The sequence below is a fragment of the Myotis nattereri genome, assembly GCF_964212035.1.
Source record: "Myotis nattereri genome assembly, chromosome: 2".
Classification (NCBI taxonomy): domain Eukaryota; kingdom Metazoa; phylum Chordata; class Mammalia; order Chiroptera; family Vespertilionidae; genus Myotis; species Myotis nattereri.
Window position 1 is genome coordinate 202,287,728 of NC_138076.1, and position 18,879 is coordinate 202,306,606.

Sequence of the window (18,879 nt, forward strand, 5' to 3'; positions counted from 1 at the left end):
CTACTGTGTGCTGTTGCAGGTGCCAGGGATGTTGCAATAAAGCACTTGTATTCGAGCAGAGGGAGGGGCGATGCTCAGTGCAGAACTCATGCACAAGGCACTCCCAGGGCGCCTCGAGGGTCAGGAAGAATGTGCCCCGGCCAGTGCGGCAGAGGCATGGGAGCTGCCTTATTGAGGGGTCAGGGAGGCTCCCCTGAGCTGAGATGTAAAGGACGGCATTTCATCATGATCCTGGACAAAGACGACGTGGTAGTTACTTCTTTCCCACTGGACAGGAGAGGCATATGTTCTCGATCCTTCTGAACATTTCCTATGGTGGATGGTGGGCCGCCGAGCGCTGGGGGTCCTGGGTCCCAGCCAGGGGGCTTTTTCACCTTTCCGTTCTCCCCACAGGGCAGGCACAAGTGTGAGTGTAAAAGTCATTACGTAGGAGACGGGGTGAACTGTGAGCCGGAGCAGCTGCCCATCGACCGCTGCCTGCAGGACAACGGGCAGTGCCATGCCAATGCCCACTGTGCCGACCTCCACTTCCAGGGTCAGTGTGGCGAGGGGCTGTGGGCCCAAAGCACCTGGTCTTTAGGCAGTGGGAGGGGATGGAGGGTGGGAAGAGGGTCTGTGCAAGAGGAAAAGAAAAACAATTTAACTTTTAAAAAGTAAAAATTTTGCCCTAACCAGTTTGGCTCAGCGGATAGAGCGTCAGCCTGCGGACTCAAGGGTCCCAGGTTCGATTCTGGTCAAGGGCATGTACCTTGGTTGCGGGCACATCCCCAGTAGGGGGCGCGCAAGAGGCAGCTGATCGATGTTTCTCATCGATGTTTCTAACTCTCTATCCCTCTCCCCTCCTCTCTGTAAAAAAATCAATAAAATATATTTTTTTAAAAAAACCTTTAAAAAAAAAAAAAGTAAAAATTTTAACTGCATTAAATTTTACAACTTGCCCTGGCCGGTTTGCCTCAGTGGTTAGAGTGTCAGCCCGTAGACCAAAGGGTCACTGGTTCAATTCCCAATCAAGGGCGCATACCCCGGTTGCAGGTTCCATCCCCAGATGTGCGCAGGAGGCAGCCAGTTGATGCGTTTCTCTCCTGGTGATATCCCTCTCTCCCCCTCCCTCCCTCCTTCCCTTCCACTCTCTCTGGAAATCAATAGAGAAAATATCCTCTGGGAAGGATTTTTAAAAATTGGCAAGTTAATGAACCTTTTAAAATATAAAAAATTGGGGGCCCGGGACCCCTGAGTGGAGGGGCAAGTAAACTCAGAATTGTACCCTGAGCCTTGAGAATGAGACAGGAGCTCAAAGGTCCTCTACCGTGAATTTTCCTGATACTTGCTTTCCTCGAGTTGCTTAGCAATCCCTGCAACCCTTAATTGGAAAAGAGCATAATTAAGGGTTTAAATAACAAAGAGGAAGTGGCTGCCAGGAGCAGAATCAATTTCCTCGCAGTCGTTTGGATAGTAGCACACTGAGTGGCATAGGCCCACCTACTTCCAAGGACGATGTGGATGGCTTATAATAACCCCACAGGTACCATAAAACGAAGTACAGAGGCGCAGCTGACAGGGCATCTTGAAACCTGATGGAGGAAAGCCGTGAAGAGCCCACAAACGAGTTCTGAGCCAGGGCAAGGAGGGCTCGGTCTCAGAAAGTGATTCAGGCCACTGCACCTATGACCAACGGACGTCTCTGACGGGGTTGGGTTTGCTTTAGCGAGGCAGTTCCTAGCATCTCAGTAATAACTACCCACGTAAGGCCTGTTATGTGCTGTCTTCGTCCATTCGAGCTGCTACAACAAAGTACCGAACTGGGTGGCTCATTAACAACAGAAGTTGATCCCTCCCAGTTCTAGAGGAGGAAGTCCAAGGTCAGGGTGCCAGCCAGCACAGTGGGTTCTCGTAAGGACCCTCTTCCGGGCTGCAGACGGCCAACTGCTCGTTGTGTCCTCACAGGGCACAAAGGACAATGGAGCTCTCTGGGGTCCTTTCTTAAAGGCTCTGCCCATTCATGCGGGCTCCACGCCCGTGACCTACTTACCTCCCACAGGCCCCACCTTCTAATGGCATCACATCGAGGTTAAGATTTCAACACAGGAATTTGAGGAGGACACAAACACTCAGTCCATAACATAAATTAAGCCCTAAGACACCACTGGGGGTCTACTATGCGTCAGGCACTGTGAGGGGTGGTTTGTTAACATTACTGTCCATCCTACGACATCATTTGGGGATGATCTAGAGCAGGGGTGGGCAAACTTTTTGACTCGAGGGCCACAATGGGTTCTTAAACTGGACCGGAGGGCCGGAACAAAAGCATGGATGGAGTGTTTGTGTGAACTAATATAAATTCAAAGTAAACATCATTACATAAAAGGGTACGGTCTTTTATTTTTTTAGTTTTATTAATTTTAAACGGGCCGGATCCGGTCCGCGGGCCGTAGTTTGCCCACGGCTGATCTAGAGTGTGCGTATAAGCAGGGAAAACATATAGGATAATGACATTGTCTACTTAAAAGAACATTCTAAGTGAGAAATTCAAAAATTTCTAAAAATTTTTGAAAAAAATTTTTAATTCATAAGACCAGGAAAAAAAAAACTAATAAGATAGACGACAGTAATTTATCTCATGCTGATGATCCAATTGAAATGAGAGAGAAGAATAGAGAAAAACTGAAACCAGAGACTCAGACAGATATCTGTCCACCCATGTTCACAGCAGCATTATTCACAATAGCCAAAAGGTGGAAACAACCCAAATGCCATCCCCAAATGAATGGGTAAACAAAATGCAGTCTATCCCTACAGTGGGAGAGTATTCAGCTTTGAAAAGGAATGGAACTCTGACACGTGCTACAACATGATCACACCTTGAAAAACATGCTACATGAAATAAGCCAGACACAAAGGGACAAATGGGTGGTTCCACATACAGAGACTCGGGAGCTGGCCTTCTGCTTTGAACATTCTTCAAAGTTCTTTGCCGGAAATACTGACCTAGGCGGTTCCTCTCCTTCCCTATCTAGATACCACCGTTGGGGTGTTCCATCTCCGCTCCCCTCTGGGCCAGTATAAGCTGACCTTTGACAAAGCCAAAGAGGCCTGTGCCAATGAAGCTGCCACCATGGCGACCTACAACCAGCTCTCCTATGCTCAGAAGGTGGGTCCCCAGTGGGTGGGTACCATGCCGGCAGGGTCTGCTGGGGAGGAGCTACAGGCTCTTCTTGCCATGGGGACACTTTGGCTGTTGCCTTCTTGGAGGGGAGTGCAGGAAGCTCCTGGAGCTACAATAACAAGGTGTCACAGCCACTGGGGGTCTACTATGTGTCAGGCACTGTGAGGGGTGGTTCATTGACATTACTGTCCATCCTTACAACATGCCTGGAGGCACAGATTGGGCAAGTGAGTTCCTGAAAGGTTAAGTAAAGTGTCCAGTGTCACCTAGCCAGGAAGTGGAAGATCCAGTGGTCAAATGTAGCCTTGACTCTAAAAGTCTGTTCTTTTTTTTTTTTTTCTAATATATTTTATTGATTTTTTACAGAGAGGAAGGGAGAGGGATAGAGAGTTGGAAACATCAATGAAAGAGAAACATCCAACAGCTGCCTCCTGCACAACCCCCACTGGGGATGTGCCTGCAACCAAGGCACATGCCCTTGACCAGAACTGAACCTGGGACCCCTCAGTCCACAGGCCGACACTCTATCCACTGAGTCAAACCGGTTAGGGCCAAAAGTCTGTTCTTGACCATGACATTCAACTGCCCAGCAGCGGCACAGCCTGGGAGTGCGTACCTCACAGCTGGAGCCCAGGAAGACATCAATGACCACAAGCCTGGCATCTCCCTGAATCCACAAAGCAGTCCAATTTCTCTAGATGAGCTGGATTTCCCTGTGTCTGAAGGGGCCGAGAAGCGGGTAAATGAGGTTGGCCTAGCTCTCAGCCACAGCCAGGTGGGAAGTGGAGCCCTGGCCTTAAAAACCAGAAGCCTGTATATTTGGAAAGGCCAGCACCTCGGAATTACCTAGTGATTGCTCAGTGGGAGCAAAGGTGGTGACGGCCTACACGGTATAATATTAGAACTCTTCCTCCAACCTCCATCACTACCCAGTCTCTCTACCTTTCCTCAGACCTGACAAAGCCTTTAATACCAGGACCCAGCATCTTGGAGGGTCTGAATTTCTGCTCTCCTGCTTGCTGGTTGTGTGACCTTGAATCAAGCCATTGAAACCTCTGTCCTACTTGGCATGTTTGTATAAGGATTCAAGGTGAAATGGCACAGTGACTGGCATACAGTAGGAACTCAGCTTTTAGAATTAAGAGCTCTGGAGGAGGCTGCCTGGGTGTGCAGCTCAGCTCTGCTATTTGTTGGCTGTAGGACTTGGAGCAAGTCACTTAATTCCTTTTTGCCTCCATTTTCTCAGTTATGTGATAGGGAACTTTTTAAAAAACATATTTTTTATTGATTTCAGAGAAGAAGATAGAGGGAGATACTTAGAAATATCAATGATGAGAGAGAATCATTGATCAGCTGCCTCCTGATCAACTGCTTGCCCCACATGGGGAATTGTGCCCATAACCCGGGCATGTGCCCTGACCGGAAATCAAGCCATGACCTCCTGGTTCATAGGCCAATGCTCAAGCACTGAACCACACTGGCTGGGAAATATGGGAATTTTTTAAAGTTCTCACCTCAAAGGGTTGATGTGAGGGTTAAAGGTGTTGATGCATGAAAAGCCCTTGCAACAGAACCTGGCCCAGAATAAGCTCCCATTGTGTTAAGATGATGAAGATGGTGATGGTGATGATGATGATGGTGTTAATGATGGTGATGATGAAGGTGGTAATGGTGATGTTGGACATGGTAAGGATGATGATGATGATGATAGTAATGATAGTGGTGATGATCAGTTAGAGTTCTGCCAATCCGTAAGCAGAAGAATTTTCACCAGGAGTAAATGGCTAAGAGAAAATCCTTTCTCAAGAGCAGAGAAAAGGAAAATGAGTCTGAAGGAATCAGAAGCCTATAAGAGAGGGCACCACTTTTATCTATACAATGGGTCCATCAACAGAAACTTAATGAGCATCTACTGCATTACAGGCAGAGGGGTACAAGTGGCAAAATGAGCCATAAACCCTGACTCCCTAGAGTTTACAGTCTGATGGGGGGGATCAGGCATTAACCAAAGGACTCCACAACAAATATGAAGTTGCAGCTGACCCATAGCCACATCTGTGTCCCTACAGGCCAAGTACCACATCTGTTCGGCAGGCTGGCTTGAGAGTGGGCGGGTTGCCTACCCCACAGCTTACGCCTCCCAGAACTGTGGCTCTGGTGTTGTTGGGATAGTGGACTATGGACCGAGAAACAACAAGAGTGAAATGTGGGATGTCTTCTGCTACCGGATGAAAGGTAATTCTCCCAGCTGCACTTCCGATTCCAGGCCACACAGCTGGTGAGCCATCCTCAGCCTGGCCAGCCAATCTTCAAGGGTGAGGTTGGCAGCTGAGGTCCCTGCCATGTGCTCCTGCCTTCCAGATGTGAACTGCACCTGCAAGGTGGGCTACGTGGGAGATGGCTTCTCGTGCAGTGGAAATCTACTGCAGGTCCTGATGTCCTTCCCTTCACTCACCAACTTCCTGACGGTTAGTACCGTGTCTGCTCGTTTTCACTCAGGGAAGGAGGGGTTGCCTCAAAGCAGAAGGCAAAGGCTCACAGTCATGGTTAGGAGCCTGGGCACTGGACCACATTGCCTGAATTTGAAGCTTGGGTTGGCCACTTGTAGCGTCACCTTCAAGTTACTTTCTTCTCTGGGCCTCAGTTATCTCATCTGCAAAATGGAGGTGATAGCACCAACTTCATAAGGTCATTGTGATAATTAAAGGAGTTCATGTTTGTACAGCACTTAGACCTGAGGCCATCACATGGAGAGTGCTGTCTTGGTGTGAGCTGGTATTGCTATCTCTGTGTGCATAGAGCCGTCTTGAGAGTCTGATCTTCAGGGACAGGGTGGGGCATAGTGAGCTAGGCCTGCCTGGTGATCACACCGTGAGCCAGACTGCCCACATGGTGTCAACTTGTCTTTTGCACTGCACTTACAGTCATTTCAATGGCCTACAAGTTATGTCCAATGAAGAGAAAGCCCCCATTGGAGAAGGGTTTGAGGTTGACTGAGCAAAGATCTGAGCTAATTAATAATAACAACAACAATCCCAAGAAAGCTAATATTTCCTGAGAATTTACTCTGCACTGAGCCCTTTCACTAATTGTGCAGAGTGTAAGCTCCGTAAGGGGAAGGTTTTCTCTGCCTTATGGCTTGCGTGGAACAGGTGCTCAATAAATCTTCACACAACTTTAGGAGCTCACTTCTGCTATTATCCCCACTTTGTAGACAAAGAAACTGAGGCTGAGCAAGGTCATGGACACAGCCAAGGAGAGTAGACTATGCATAAATATGGGGCTTGCAGAATAAGGGCAGAAGTTAAGCCAAGGACCCCTAAATGGTGAATCCTTGTCCACAGGCCAACGGTACCTATCTAACTGGTCTAAAAATCAGGGTTACCGTAAGTACTCTAAAGATAATCACCCAATCCAACATTTCTGCTATCTGGGAGCTTGTCTCATGACAGCATTTCAGAGAAAAGACAGTGTCAAAATAAAACCCACTGGCTATGTACCCTACAGCAAACTAATTTCTCTGGGTAGTAGTAGTCCCGTCTGCACAGTGGCTAAGTTGAACTGGGTAGTGTGATTGCTCATAATTTGTTCAGTGAATATTTATTGAGCACTTACTATGTGCTTGAGCTATATTAGTGAAGAAAATGCACAAACATAATAAACAGAGTAAACAAGTAAATCCTATTGAATGCTAGAAGGTGATATGGGGGGGAGAGTAGAGCAGGGAGGTGGGGTGGAGAGGGGAACCACAGGGTTTCCATTTTGCATAGAGAGAGATGAGAGAAAGCCTTAGAGAGAAGGTGACATTTGAGACATGCAGATTTGGGGAAGACCGTTCCATGAAGAAGGAACAGCCAGGCACAGGATAAAAGCAGGAGTATGCCGACAGGTCGGAGCAGCAGGAAAGCCAGTGTGGCTGGAGCAGAGTGAGCAAGACGAGGCTGGGTATGGGGTCCGAGGAGCCACAGTGTCCAGGTTTGGCCTTCATGGGGCATTGTAAGGACTTTGACGTTTCCTCTGAGTGAAGCGGGGACCGTTGCAGGGTTTTGACAACAGAAGACTCAAGATTTGACTTAACGTTTCCAAGGACTGTGCAGTCCGCCCCGTTGAGGATGGTCTGTGGTGTGGCTGTGATTTAGGACCAGAGCATTCACTGAAGAAGAGTCAAGTGCTCCTGAAACTCCGCCAAGGTGCAGGCAGACCAAGCGGCAGCCTGAGTTGGGCTCACATCCGGAATATTCCCAGATGGCGATGTGATCCTCTCCTTCTGATCACTCCCTTCCTCTCCCCAGGAAGTGCTGGCCTACTCCAACAGCTCGGCCAGAGGCCGGGCATTCCTGCACCGCCTGACTGACCTGGCGATCCGTGGCACCCTCTTCGTGCCACAGAACAGCGGGCTGGGGGAAAACGAGGTGAGTCGGGTCCCTGGTGTCTGTGCTGGAGACTGATTCTTCTGGACAGTATCAGTTCTCCATCCACACGATACAGCTAGGCACAGATGACCCCAAAACTCAGTAGCTACACATTTATTCAGCTCTCACATCTGCAGATCAGCTGGTAGAACTGGTCTTGGCCAGGCCTGCTCATGTGTCTGAGATGGGCTGGCTGGTGGATGATCTAGGCTTGCTATCTGCGGCTCAGCTGCTCAGGGCTCTCACCCTCCAGCTGGCTAGCCGGGCATGCTTTCCTGGGGACAGCAGGATGTGGTGAGAGCAAGCCTGGTCCTGTTAGCACTTTTCAAGCCCCCGTCTGATCACTTATCTAACATGCCACAATTAAATCACACAGCTGAGCCCAAAGTCGGAGTGGGAGGCCCTCACATTTATATGCATGACGAAGTGCAAGGATACAGGGAGGGGTGAAGAACCAAGACCACTTATGCAACCAATCCACCACACCAAACCTCATCACCCCATGATACACAGAGGGACTGGCAGTGTTCATTCAGCCCTCCCACAGTTGGCTGTCCTGCAGGCTCTGACAGCCCCAGCCCCTTCCCACCCGCTAGGGTTGAGTGGGGTAACTCCTCTACCCACTTGTTACCCACTCAAGACCCACTATTCCCAGGATGCCATTGGGAAGCTCCACTTAGTAGATCATAAAGATGGCTCTCAATGCCACATCCTTGCTAGAGGGCAACCTCTGGCAGAGCCCAGCCTGTGAAAAACGACTTTTCCTGATCACCACGTGAGGCAGAAAATCCAAGGCCATGAGACGTGATATTTTTTTCTGTGTCATTGTCATTAAAAAGGAAAAATATTGCTTGGCCTTTAAAGACCATTTTTGCATTTCTTCTTTCTCTCAGACTCTGTCTGGGCGGGACATCGAGCACCACTTCGCCAATGTCAGCATGCTGTTTTACAATGACCTTGTCAACGGTACCATCCTGCGGACGAGGCTGGGAAGCCAGCTGCTCATCACCTCCAGCCAGGACCAGCACCAACCGGTATGAAACGTCTTCTGGGCTTATTAGAAGAACTTGAGATAATATATACAAAGCTCCCAGCATACAGTATGTGCTTAATAGATGGCAACTATTTTAATGTGAAAGTATACCCTAAATCTGCTGTGAGGGGATGGGATTAGCTGCACACCATAGCACACCACACTGACTGGTCGGCCATCCCTACCCCCTGGGAAACAAGCCATTGGTGACCACCGGCCTCAGAAGCAGGTAATGAGGAACTATAAATGAAACCACTTTAAATGCTGTCTGATGCACCACCTTTGTTTCTGTCCAATTGTCAGCCTATCCCAGGCATTAAAGTCAAATGAGAGTCTACTATGAAAACTACTTCTGCCACTTGCTAGCTATAGGAACTTAGACAAGTCATCCAACTTCTCTGTGTCCTAATCTCCTCATATGAAAAATGGGGGTGCCCTAACCAGTTTGGCTTAGTGGATAGAGCATCAGCCTGCGGACTGGAGGGTCCCAGGTTCGATTCCGGTCAAGGGCATGTACCTTGGTTGCAGGTACATCCCCAGTAGGGGGAGTGCAGGAGGCAGCTGATCGATGTTTCTCTCTCATCAATGTTTCTAACTCTCTATCCCTCTCCCTTCCTCTCTGTAAAAACTCAATAAAATACATTTTTTTTAAAAAGAAAAACATCTGGAGACATTTTTAAAAAGAAAGAAAAATAGGGGTGATTGGATGTGCTGGTGATGGTGATATTATTTTGTCAATGGTGATCATTGTGATAGTGCTGAGGTGATGGTATTGCTGTTGATGGTGATGGTGGTGGTGATGATATTAATGGTAATGGTGATAGCTATGTTGATGATGGTGATGGTGGTGATGTTGGTGGTGGTAATGTGATGGTGGCGGTGATGATATTAATGGTGATATAGATGGTTATGTTGATGATAGTGATGATGGTAGTGGTGGTAGAGGTGATGGTGATGGTGGTAGTGATGGTCCTGATATTAAAAGTGCTGGTGATGCTGGTGGTGGTAATAATGACCAGGATACCCATGATGTCAAATCATAGGCTTTTGTGGGGATTCAGTGATTCAAGGCTTGTGATGTGTGAGAATAGTGCCTGACATGTAGCAAATGTGAAATAAGTATGATTTTTAATTGTTACCTAAAAAAGATTTCTATTATTGAAGATCAGTAGTTCAGAACAGTGCTTCTCACATTTTAATGGGCATGTAAACTACTTGCGGGTTTATTAAAATGCAGGGTGGAATCCAACAGGTGGAGTGTGGGCCTCAGCTTCTGCATTTCCAGTGAACTCTAGGGTGATTGCCCACACTACCCAGTCAGCTGAAGTAGTGGTGTGAGATTCATTAGCTCAGATCACCAAGCCAATGGATCACACTTTGATCAGCAAGGGATAAGATCACTTAAACATTTCTTCTCCACAGTGTGGTGTGATGCTCAGAGCAATGGCTCTGGAGACCAGATGCATGAGGTTTGCCACTTACTAGCTGGATGATCTTGGACATACCATTTTCCTCCTGCACCCTCACCTATCAGACAAGGGGGCTGGACAGATGACTCCTCAGGTTCTCTGCAGCTCTTGGATCAAGTTGTTTGCACAAAGGCAACTAATTGTTCTGGGCTGGCCAGGTGGTGAGCAGAGTCCTATTCTGCCTATTGATGAAGATATACCTGAAACCTAGGCTTCCAGATCTCAGGCAAATGAACAACTCCCTTCCATAGAAGGGCCACCATGTGAGGAGAACCAGTCAGGTGACCACCAATCTCCATCAACCCTCTTCTCATTTCCCTAGGAGACCAGGTTTGTCGATGGAAGAGCCATTCTGCAGTGGGACATCTTTGCCTCCAATGGGATCATTCATGTCATTTCCAGGCCTTTAAAAGCACCTCCTGCCCCAGTGGTGAGTACCCAGGGTTCCTAGAGAGGGGCCAGGAGGAGCCCAATGTCCACTCCCCAAGAGGCAAAGTGTTGCTGGAAGCCCACACATCCCCCTCCCCTGGAGACTGGAGGAGTCTCCCCCAATCATGGCAAGCTGGCCTTAGGGATGCCTGGCCCTCGGTTATCCCACCCCCACTCCGGTGCATTAGAAACACACCTGTCACCATTAATATCTGTTGAATGAAAGGGACAGGATGGGCCAATGGAGAAACGACTGGGAGGAGAGTGAGAAATCCTAAGCCCCTCCACTTCCTAGTTGTGTGACTTGGACACGTCCCAGACCACCTCTGAACCCCATTTTTCTTACCTGCTACGCCTTCCTCCCTGGGTTCCTGGGAGGACTATGAGTTGATGTAAAATAATGAGGCTAGCCCCTGTCACATAGTACATATTATGGAACAGTCTGGTGGCTGGTGTTCGTATCCTAACTTTGTTCAAAAGTGTGAGGAAGGGTGAACACAGCTGGATGCCAGGAAGTTCCATAGCACAGCAGTTAAGGGCATGAGCTCCAAATCCCAGCTCTATTGTTATCAGTAGAAGTAGAGTTCTTGGGGCCTCGAGGAAAAGAATTCCTGAGGCTCCTAGGGGAGGATAGGGCTGCATGGAAAGCTTTATTGATAATGTCAACTTAAGGGGGTTCCCCTCCAAGGTCCCATCTCTGTCCATCTCGCTATGGAAAGAAGTTCAATCTTGTCTTCAGCACGGCCAGGATCAAGACCACTGCCCATAGTTTCTGCTCCATATTAAAATACATACATACATACATACATACATACATACATGCATACATACATAAGGTACAGTCCAGCATCCTGCTGTGGCATTGGCATGGCCATGGGCCATGTGGCTGCTACGGCCATGCAGCTATGGAGAGAGAATAGGCAAATTCGGGTCACAGAGTCAGAGAGAACAAGAGGCAGGGAACTCTTTGGGGATTTTAACCAGGAGTTTATACAACTAACCAATTAGCTTTCCGTGATGTTGTGCACTTCCGATGGGGTCCACCCCCTCACCCATCCATTGTTCCCCAGGCTAGACTGACAGGCACGCACCTCCCTGCCCCCCCCCCCAACTTCTGCGCATGTGCCTATCTCCCCTTTCTCCCTGCAACAATCCAGTACCGGATGGGGGAAGGGAGAGGGTTAGTCCCCTTGGGGGAGCAATGCTGTGTGAAGCTACAGCTTCCTGGGGACGCGTCCCAGGTGATCATGCTTACCATGTCTGACTCCCCTTTGCTTGCTTGCTTTTATTAATAAACTAGCTAATTACAAAGATAACACTACCACTCATTGGCTGTCTGATATTAGGGGCAAGTGATTAACCTCTCTGTGCCTCAGGTCCCCCTAGTAAAAATGGAAACAAGGCCCTAACTGGCTTGGCTCAGAGAATAGAGCATCGGCCCTCGAACTGAAGGGCCCCAGGTTTTATTCTGAACAAGGGCACGTACCTCAGTTGCAGGCTTGATCCCCACGCCTGGCCGGGGCACGTAGGGGAGGCAAACAATCAATGTGTCTCTCTCACATGGATGTTTCTCTCTCTATCTCTTCCCATCCCTTCCACTCTCTCTAAAAATCAATGGAAAGAATCTCCTCGGGTGAGGAGTAACAAAAAAATAAATAAAGATGTTATTTAAAAAATGGAAACAAGAATGATTATCTCTATTTCTCTGGCCTACTATACGTTTAAATGGGTTTCTCACATAAGGGACTTAGACTCTGGCAGCAGCAAGGGCAGATCCGTGTTAACCATTTTATCACTAATTCTATTCCAACTTGCTCCAAGAACACGCCTCTTTTGGGAAGTCACCAGATTTCATACCGACCCTCCCCTTTCTGTGTTCAGACTGCAGCCCACACTGGCTTGGGAACAGGGATATTCTTTGCCGTCACCCTGGTCCTCGGCGCCATCGCTTTGGCTGCATATTCCTACTTCCGACTAAACCGGAGAACAATTGGCTTCCAGCATTTCGAGGTAAGAAGGAGAAAAATGGGAACACGGGGATGGGGTCCCCTCTGCAGCCCAGCCCCTGGCTCTGGGCTACTTCAGCTGACTGGCTGCTTCCCAGAGCTCCCAGCAGGTGGGTGCTTGGCACACACTTCCTGCCGCCGGGCTGGGGTCTCCGCCCCCAAGAGCAGCAGCAGCCGGAGCGCCCAGCCCCTCTTCCTGGCTGAGACCGGGTTTGGTGAGAGGGTGATGGGCCGCCAATAGCACAGACACTTCGAGCTTCTAGCCAGGGCTCTGGCGTGGAAGCAAATTCATCAGGGCCCAGGAGGCACGCTCCTCTTGGAGGATGACATAGGCACCCACCGGGCTTGGCTTGGGCTTCAAGGCTGAGTCTGAAGTGGGAGACAGGGCTGGTGACCCGCGTGGTGGGGCCTCTTACTGCAGCCAGTGAAACACATTTCACCCTATTTTTTTTTTAATATATTTTTTAGCCCGGCTGGCATAGCTCAGTGGTTGAGCATCAACCCATTAACCAGAAGGTCATGGGTCGATTCCCGGTCCGGGCACATGCCCAGGTTGTAGGCTCCACCCCCAGCGTGGGGCATGCAGGAGGCAGCCGATCAATGATTCTCTCTCATCATTAATGTTTCTATCTCTCTCTTCCTCCCTCTCCCTCTCTGAAATAAATAAAAATGTATATATATATATATATATATATATATATATACACACACACACACACACACACACACACACACACACACCCCACACTAAGGATTGAGCCCACAACTCAGGCATGTGCCCTGACCAGGAATCAAACTGTGATCTCCTGGTTCATGAGTCAACCCTCAACCGCTGAGCCACATTTCACCCTATTTTAACTTGTCAGCAGATCTTGGCTGACCTTGGGCTGCCCCTGGGTTCGGCAGCAGCCCAGCAGCAGAGCACCCTCCCTTCTGAGCTTCCTACCCCTCCTGGCCTATCCTCCCCTCCCCTACTGCCTCCTCCAGACGTGCCAGGTGAAGCCTATGGCGTCCCCGAGCAGTTCACTTCCTTCTAGCACAGTGGTTCTCAACCCTGGCTGCACATTAGAATCGTCCGAAGGAGGCCCAGAAATCAGGATTTTAAAAAGATTCCCAGGTGATTCTAACGTGCAGCCAAGGTTGAGAGCCACTGTTCTAGCAGATCACCTGCCTCTGTAGGAGCTCCAGGGGCAAAGTTCAAAAACATCATATTTAGCACAAGTGCACAGGCTGTGAGAATCCTTTTAAACTCAGTTCAAGGGCAGACAATACCACTCCAGGGTGATGGAGATCAGAACAGAAGTTATACTGGGGGGATTTCATACTGGGGGTGGGGAGCAGGGCGAGAGGCCTGAGAGCACTTTCTGGGGGGATGGACATGCCCTTTCTGCTGATTTGGGGGTGGTCCCACCTGGATGGACATATTAAGAAGTCTGTGAGCTGAATTCTTAAGATCGGTGCGTGTTACCGTGTGTGCACCAGATGTCTATGAAACACCGTTATATAGGAAAAGGCCCGCAGGTGGAGGGAGGGGCAGGGCTTGCTTTGCCTGCCTGCTGGGAGGAGGTGCTCTGGCCCTGGGACATCTGCCTCAGCTCCGGGACTGGTCTTTCTGAGCAGTGTGAAGAGGATTTCGATGTCACAGCTCTTGGCAAGCAGCTGCCTGAGAATATCTCGAACCCCATGTACGAGAGTGCCACCTCGGCTCCCCCAGAACCTTCCTACGACCCCTTCATGGTGAGTTGGCATGATTTCTCTAGGAACAGGTTCCACTAGGATGCAGGGGAATGATGTCTTCCAGCAAGTCTCAGGGGAATGCTTCCCACCAAGAAAAGCCAGCCTCCGCAGCGCATCTGGCGCAGCTGGCCTAAAAGCCGGCCTTGCGGGCGGAGGGAAGCCATGTGGTGCTCAGTGTCCCGGGGTGCCTCTGGGTGGATTGCAGAAGCCCCGACAGTTAGAAGTAGGGAGGACCAGAGTTGGCCCACACCAGCCTCATGATCAGGTGACAAGGGGAAGAAATGGGCTAAATTCTGCCACAAGCATTTCTGAGGTTGCTGCTGCAAAATAAGACATTAAGCCTTTAAAGCAGCGGTCGCCAACCTCTCAGACCTCACGGCCCACCAGTGGTCCGCAGACCACCGGTTGGCGACCGCTGCTTGAAGCCTTTAAAAGGTATGTGTGTATGTTGTTGTCCGAGATTGTTCTGCCAGTTGTCAGCTGCTTCTGGCTTGTGGGGCTTCCTTCCTTTGATGGGGTCTTTTGTATTTAGGGGAGTTTGCTCTGCTCTGGGTTTCCATTTGTTTCTGGAGTTGGTGATCCTTGACCTCCCTGGGGCCTCCACTAACCTCTACCAGGGGGACCCTGTGGCAGGGGACCCCACACACACTGAAGGTGGAAGGTACACCCTCCCTGTGTTACCAGGTCTGGATTGAGAATCTGGGATAACACGTAATTCCTCCTTTTATCTATATATATAAAAGCCTAAGCAACCATTCAACTGTTTAACCATTCAACTGTTCAACTGGTGGCTATGACACACACTGACCATCAGGGAGCAGATGCTCAATGCACAGGCATGGAAACACAGAACAAACTGATGAATCTCAGAAGGAAGTGGGGAGGGGGGAGAAGGGGAAGAGATTAGCCATAGATCTTATATGCATACTAGAGGCCTAGTACATGGATTTGTACACTGGTCGGGTCCCTCAGCCTGGCCTGCAGGGATTGGGCCAAATCCATGCACTGGGCCTCCAACATCCCCCGGGGGGGTCCCAGATTGGGAGAGGATGCAGGCCAGGCCGAGGGACCCCACCGGTGCACAAATCCATGCACCGGGCCTCTAGTATAAAGATAAGAAAAACTGCCAGCGGTCTGCTGAATGAAAGACCTTTTGTACCTCAGCAGTCTGAGCTGATGGCCTTACTCGGGTCCAAGGAAATACTTGAATCTTGGCTTGTGTGGGTCTAGAACCCTCCTGCAATCATAACCAAAGCCAGCTGCTGTCTTTGTTTCTTGCATGGACATATGCTGTCCCTTCTCCCAAGACTATATATATGTTATGATTGTTGAATTTTTGTAAATTGCACTGAAACATTACAAAAATATTTTATTGCACCATTCGAAGCGTGTACAGTGCAACAGATGTTATTCTTCTGCTGTGAACCCAATGTAAATGCCATGCGGTTCTGAGTGCCTGTGGCAGCAGATGTACTGTAGTTGCGATAGATTGAAAAATATCCTGAGAGAGAATCATTGATCAGCTGCCTCCTACACACCCCCTACTGGGGATCGTGTCAGCAATCAGGGCATGTGCCCTGACTAGGAATGGAACTGTGACCTCCTGTCCACAGGTGGACACTCAACCAATGAACCACACTGGCCAGGCCTTATTTTATTTTTTAATCAAACCCATGCAAGGGTAACAGCTAGATTGCATTTATTAATATTTTATTTCTGCCAACATTATGTTGAAATCAACCTCATTTAAAAAACAGAGCAAAAAAGTAATCCTGTTCAATGTGCTCCATGCCTTCTCAGCTGAGAGCTCCCTCAGCAGTGCCTAAGAGGCACCTGAGGCAGGTGAGAGCATCCTAGAGACAGGATTCAGCTCCAGTGGTTCTCAACCTTCTGGTCCTTTAAATACAGTTCCTCATGTTTTGACCCAACCATAAAATTATTTTCGTTGCTACTTCATAACTGTAATGTTGCTACTGTTATGAATCGTAATGTAAATATCTGATATGCAGGATGGTCTTAGGTGACCCCTGTGAAAGGGTCGTTCGACCGCCAAAGGGGTCGCGACCCACAGGTTGAGAACCGCTGAGCTAAACCGTCTCATCAGGCCAGGGGAGCAAAAAACGTTCCAGTACCAGGAATCCTAAGCCAAGGGTGCCATCCCAAATGTGACGTGCTGGAATCTCATGCCTTTTATATTGGGAGGGGAGGGGAGAGGATAACCTATTGAATACCTGTAGACAACCCACACATTTTGACCATATCCATTATGCTAATTAACAATTTGAGTGCTAATCAGGGCTAGAGACGGTGAGAAGCTTCTTGAGTATGGCTTCTGATTGACTCTCTCAGATGATATCTTTTTGTTGTTGTTATTAATCCTCACCCGAGGATATTATTTCCATTGATTTTTAGAGAAAGTGGAAGGAAAGGGTAGAGATTGAGAGAGACACATCGATTGGTTGCCTCTCTCATATGCCCTGACCAGGTTCTGAATCGAGCCTATGACCGAGGTATGTGCTCTTGATCAGAATTGAACCTTCGGCCCTTCAGTCTGCAGGCTGATGCTCTAACCACTGAGCAACTGGCCAGGGCTCAGACGATGCATTTTCCACCTAAAAGGAGTTTTGTGGTCATCATATGAATAGCCACCATCTGTGGGGTGCTTATACCTTCTTTCACGTGGCAGCTGACTTAATCCTCACACCTGTTAGGACTCTTTATAGATGAGGAAACTACCGCAGAGCTTAAATGATTCGTCCAGGGCACACAGGCATCAAACAGCAGCAACTATCCCCAGAATGGGGCCCTAACCACCACACATCCTACCTCCCAACACGAGACAGGAGACAGCCACGTGCAGGAATGGTCCCAACACGTGTGTCCACGGGGAACTTGGGGAAGAATCGCACTTCAGGCTGCAGGGGAGGGAACAGTTTTAAGCAACCTTCTCCGGGTTCCTCGCTGGTCTGGCAGACCCACAAAGGCGAGTTCACAAGAGAGAAAAGCGTATACATGGTATTGAATGTTGACATGTCCATGGGAGGTTTCACAGGAGAATGAAGACCGAAGAAGTGACCAGCACAGGAAGCTCTTATACCAGCTGTGGGCAAACTCCGGCCCGCGGGCCGGATCCGGCCCGTTTGAAATGAATGAAACTATTGAAAAAAAAGACCATACCCTTTTATGTAATGATGTTTACTTTGAATTTATATTAGTTCACACAAACACTCCATCCATGCTTTTGTTCCGGCCCTCCGGTCCAGTTTAAGAACCCATTGTGGCCCTCGAGTCAAAAAGTTTGCCCACCCCTGTCTTATAACCTATAGACCAGCGGTTCTCAACCTGTGGGTCACGACCCCTTTGGCGGTTGAACGACCCTTTCACAGGGGTCGCCTAAGACCATCCTGCATATCAGATATTTACATTATCATTCATAACAGTAGCAACATTACAGTTATGAAGTAGCAACGAAAATAATTTTATGGTTAGGTCACAACATGAGGAACTGTATTTAAAGGGCCAGAAGGTTGAGAACCACTCCTGTAGACATAGAAACAGTACACTTGGGAAGAATTGTCGAGACAGAGGTCTGGGCTGGGTAGTGAATGGTGAAGAAGTTAAGTGGGGAGATAATGTCAGTTTAACTGGGTTTGTCTGTGCACGTTTCGTGGCCCCAAATTCCTCATCTCTGCTGGTGAGTGTCTTCCTTCCTCCTGCTACACGGAGGGACCTTCACCTGGGGGTTCTCTGACCTGTTTCGGGGGAGGTGAGAAGGGGGAGGAGGTCAGAGTGACCTTCCTGCTTCTGCCGTTTTTCTGTGGGATTTCTTATTCCTTCAGCTTAAGATATGTAATATGCCGACATGTCACATTTTGGGGTAGTGTGTCCTGAACCCCATCTAGACCTCAGCCAAGTGGCCAAAAGTCACACTCAAGCTGGAAAGTTCCATAAGCGGCAGATGCTGGGCTCTCTCCACGCGCTCACAGACCAACTCTTCTTTTCCAGGACTCTGAGGACCAGCTGCTGGAGGGCAGTGACCCCCTGGGGGCGCTGTGAGGGCCAGACCCGCTGCAGCCAGCGAGCCCCACAACCACCTGGGCCCCCAGCCTCCTCACGAAGGCTGCAAACTGTGAATCCTTGGCCCCAGAGGTCCTTGAACATGTGGAATTATGTCTGAAGCACCCAAGTCGTACCTCATCTCCTTGGTTCATCTGGGGGGTTCTTTTGTTTCTGTGGGTGAGGAATGATGTGAACTCTACCCATCAACTCAGGGGACATCCCCCACCTCTGACCTTTGGCTGTCCTTCCTGTGTGTCACCTTTAGTCCTTAGATGGCACTTACTACATCCTACCCAACTCGACAGTAACTGTGACCTCCTCTTATTTTCCTACTAGATTGTAAGCTCCCACAGGCAGGGACTCGCCTCATTCGTCTTGTATCTGAGCACTTAGCACAGTGTCTGGAACATGAAAGGGGCTCAATAAATGTCTATGGAACAGAAATAAAGTCAGTGGAACAATCTAGTGTTCTGAGAACCAAAAATACTGTTCGCCACAGAAGGGGTCAAGCTTTGAAGGTAAAATCCACTTATTAGACCTAACCAGGGCCTTTTCAGTAGCCAACATCTGC

At 49.0% G+C, this 18,879-nt stretch overlaps 1 protein-coding gene across 1 annotated transcript in view; it reads left to right on the forward strand.

Moving 5' to 3' along the window:
- The window catches only part of STAB2 (stabilin 2), a 124,371-nt gene extending 105,597 nt beyond the window's left edge, over positions 1-18,774 (forward strand). The window contains exons 60-69 of the mRNA XM_081085113.1: positions 394-535; positions 3,015-3,148; positions 5,233-5,398; positions 5,525-5,631; positions 7,456-7,575; positions 8,469-8,609; positions 10,400-10,507; positions 12,388-12,516; positions 14,133-14,249; positions 18,255-18,774. Coding sequence (XP_080941239.1) covers positions 394-535; positions 3,015-3,148; positions 5,233-5,398; positions 5,525-5,631; positions 7,456-7,575; positions 8,469-8,609; positions 10,400-10,507; positions 12,388-12,516; positions 14,133-14,249; positions 18,255-18,305 — 1,215 coding nt within the window. The 3' untranslated portion in view covers positions 18,306-18,774. The remainder of the gene's footprint in view (positions 1-393; positions 536-3,014; positions 3,149-5,232; positions 5,399-5,524; positions 5,632-7,455; positions 7,576-8,468; positions 8,610-10,399; positions 10,508-12,387; positions 12,517-14,132; positions 14,250-18,254) is intronic.
- Positions 18,775-18,879: the final 105 nt, after the last annotated feature.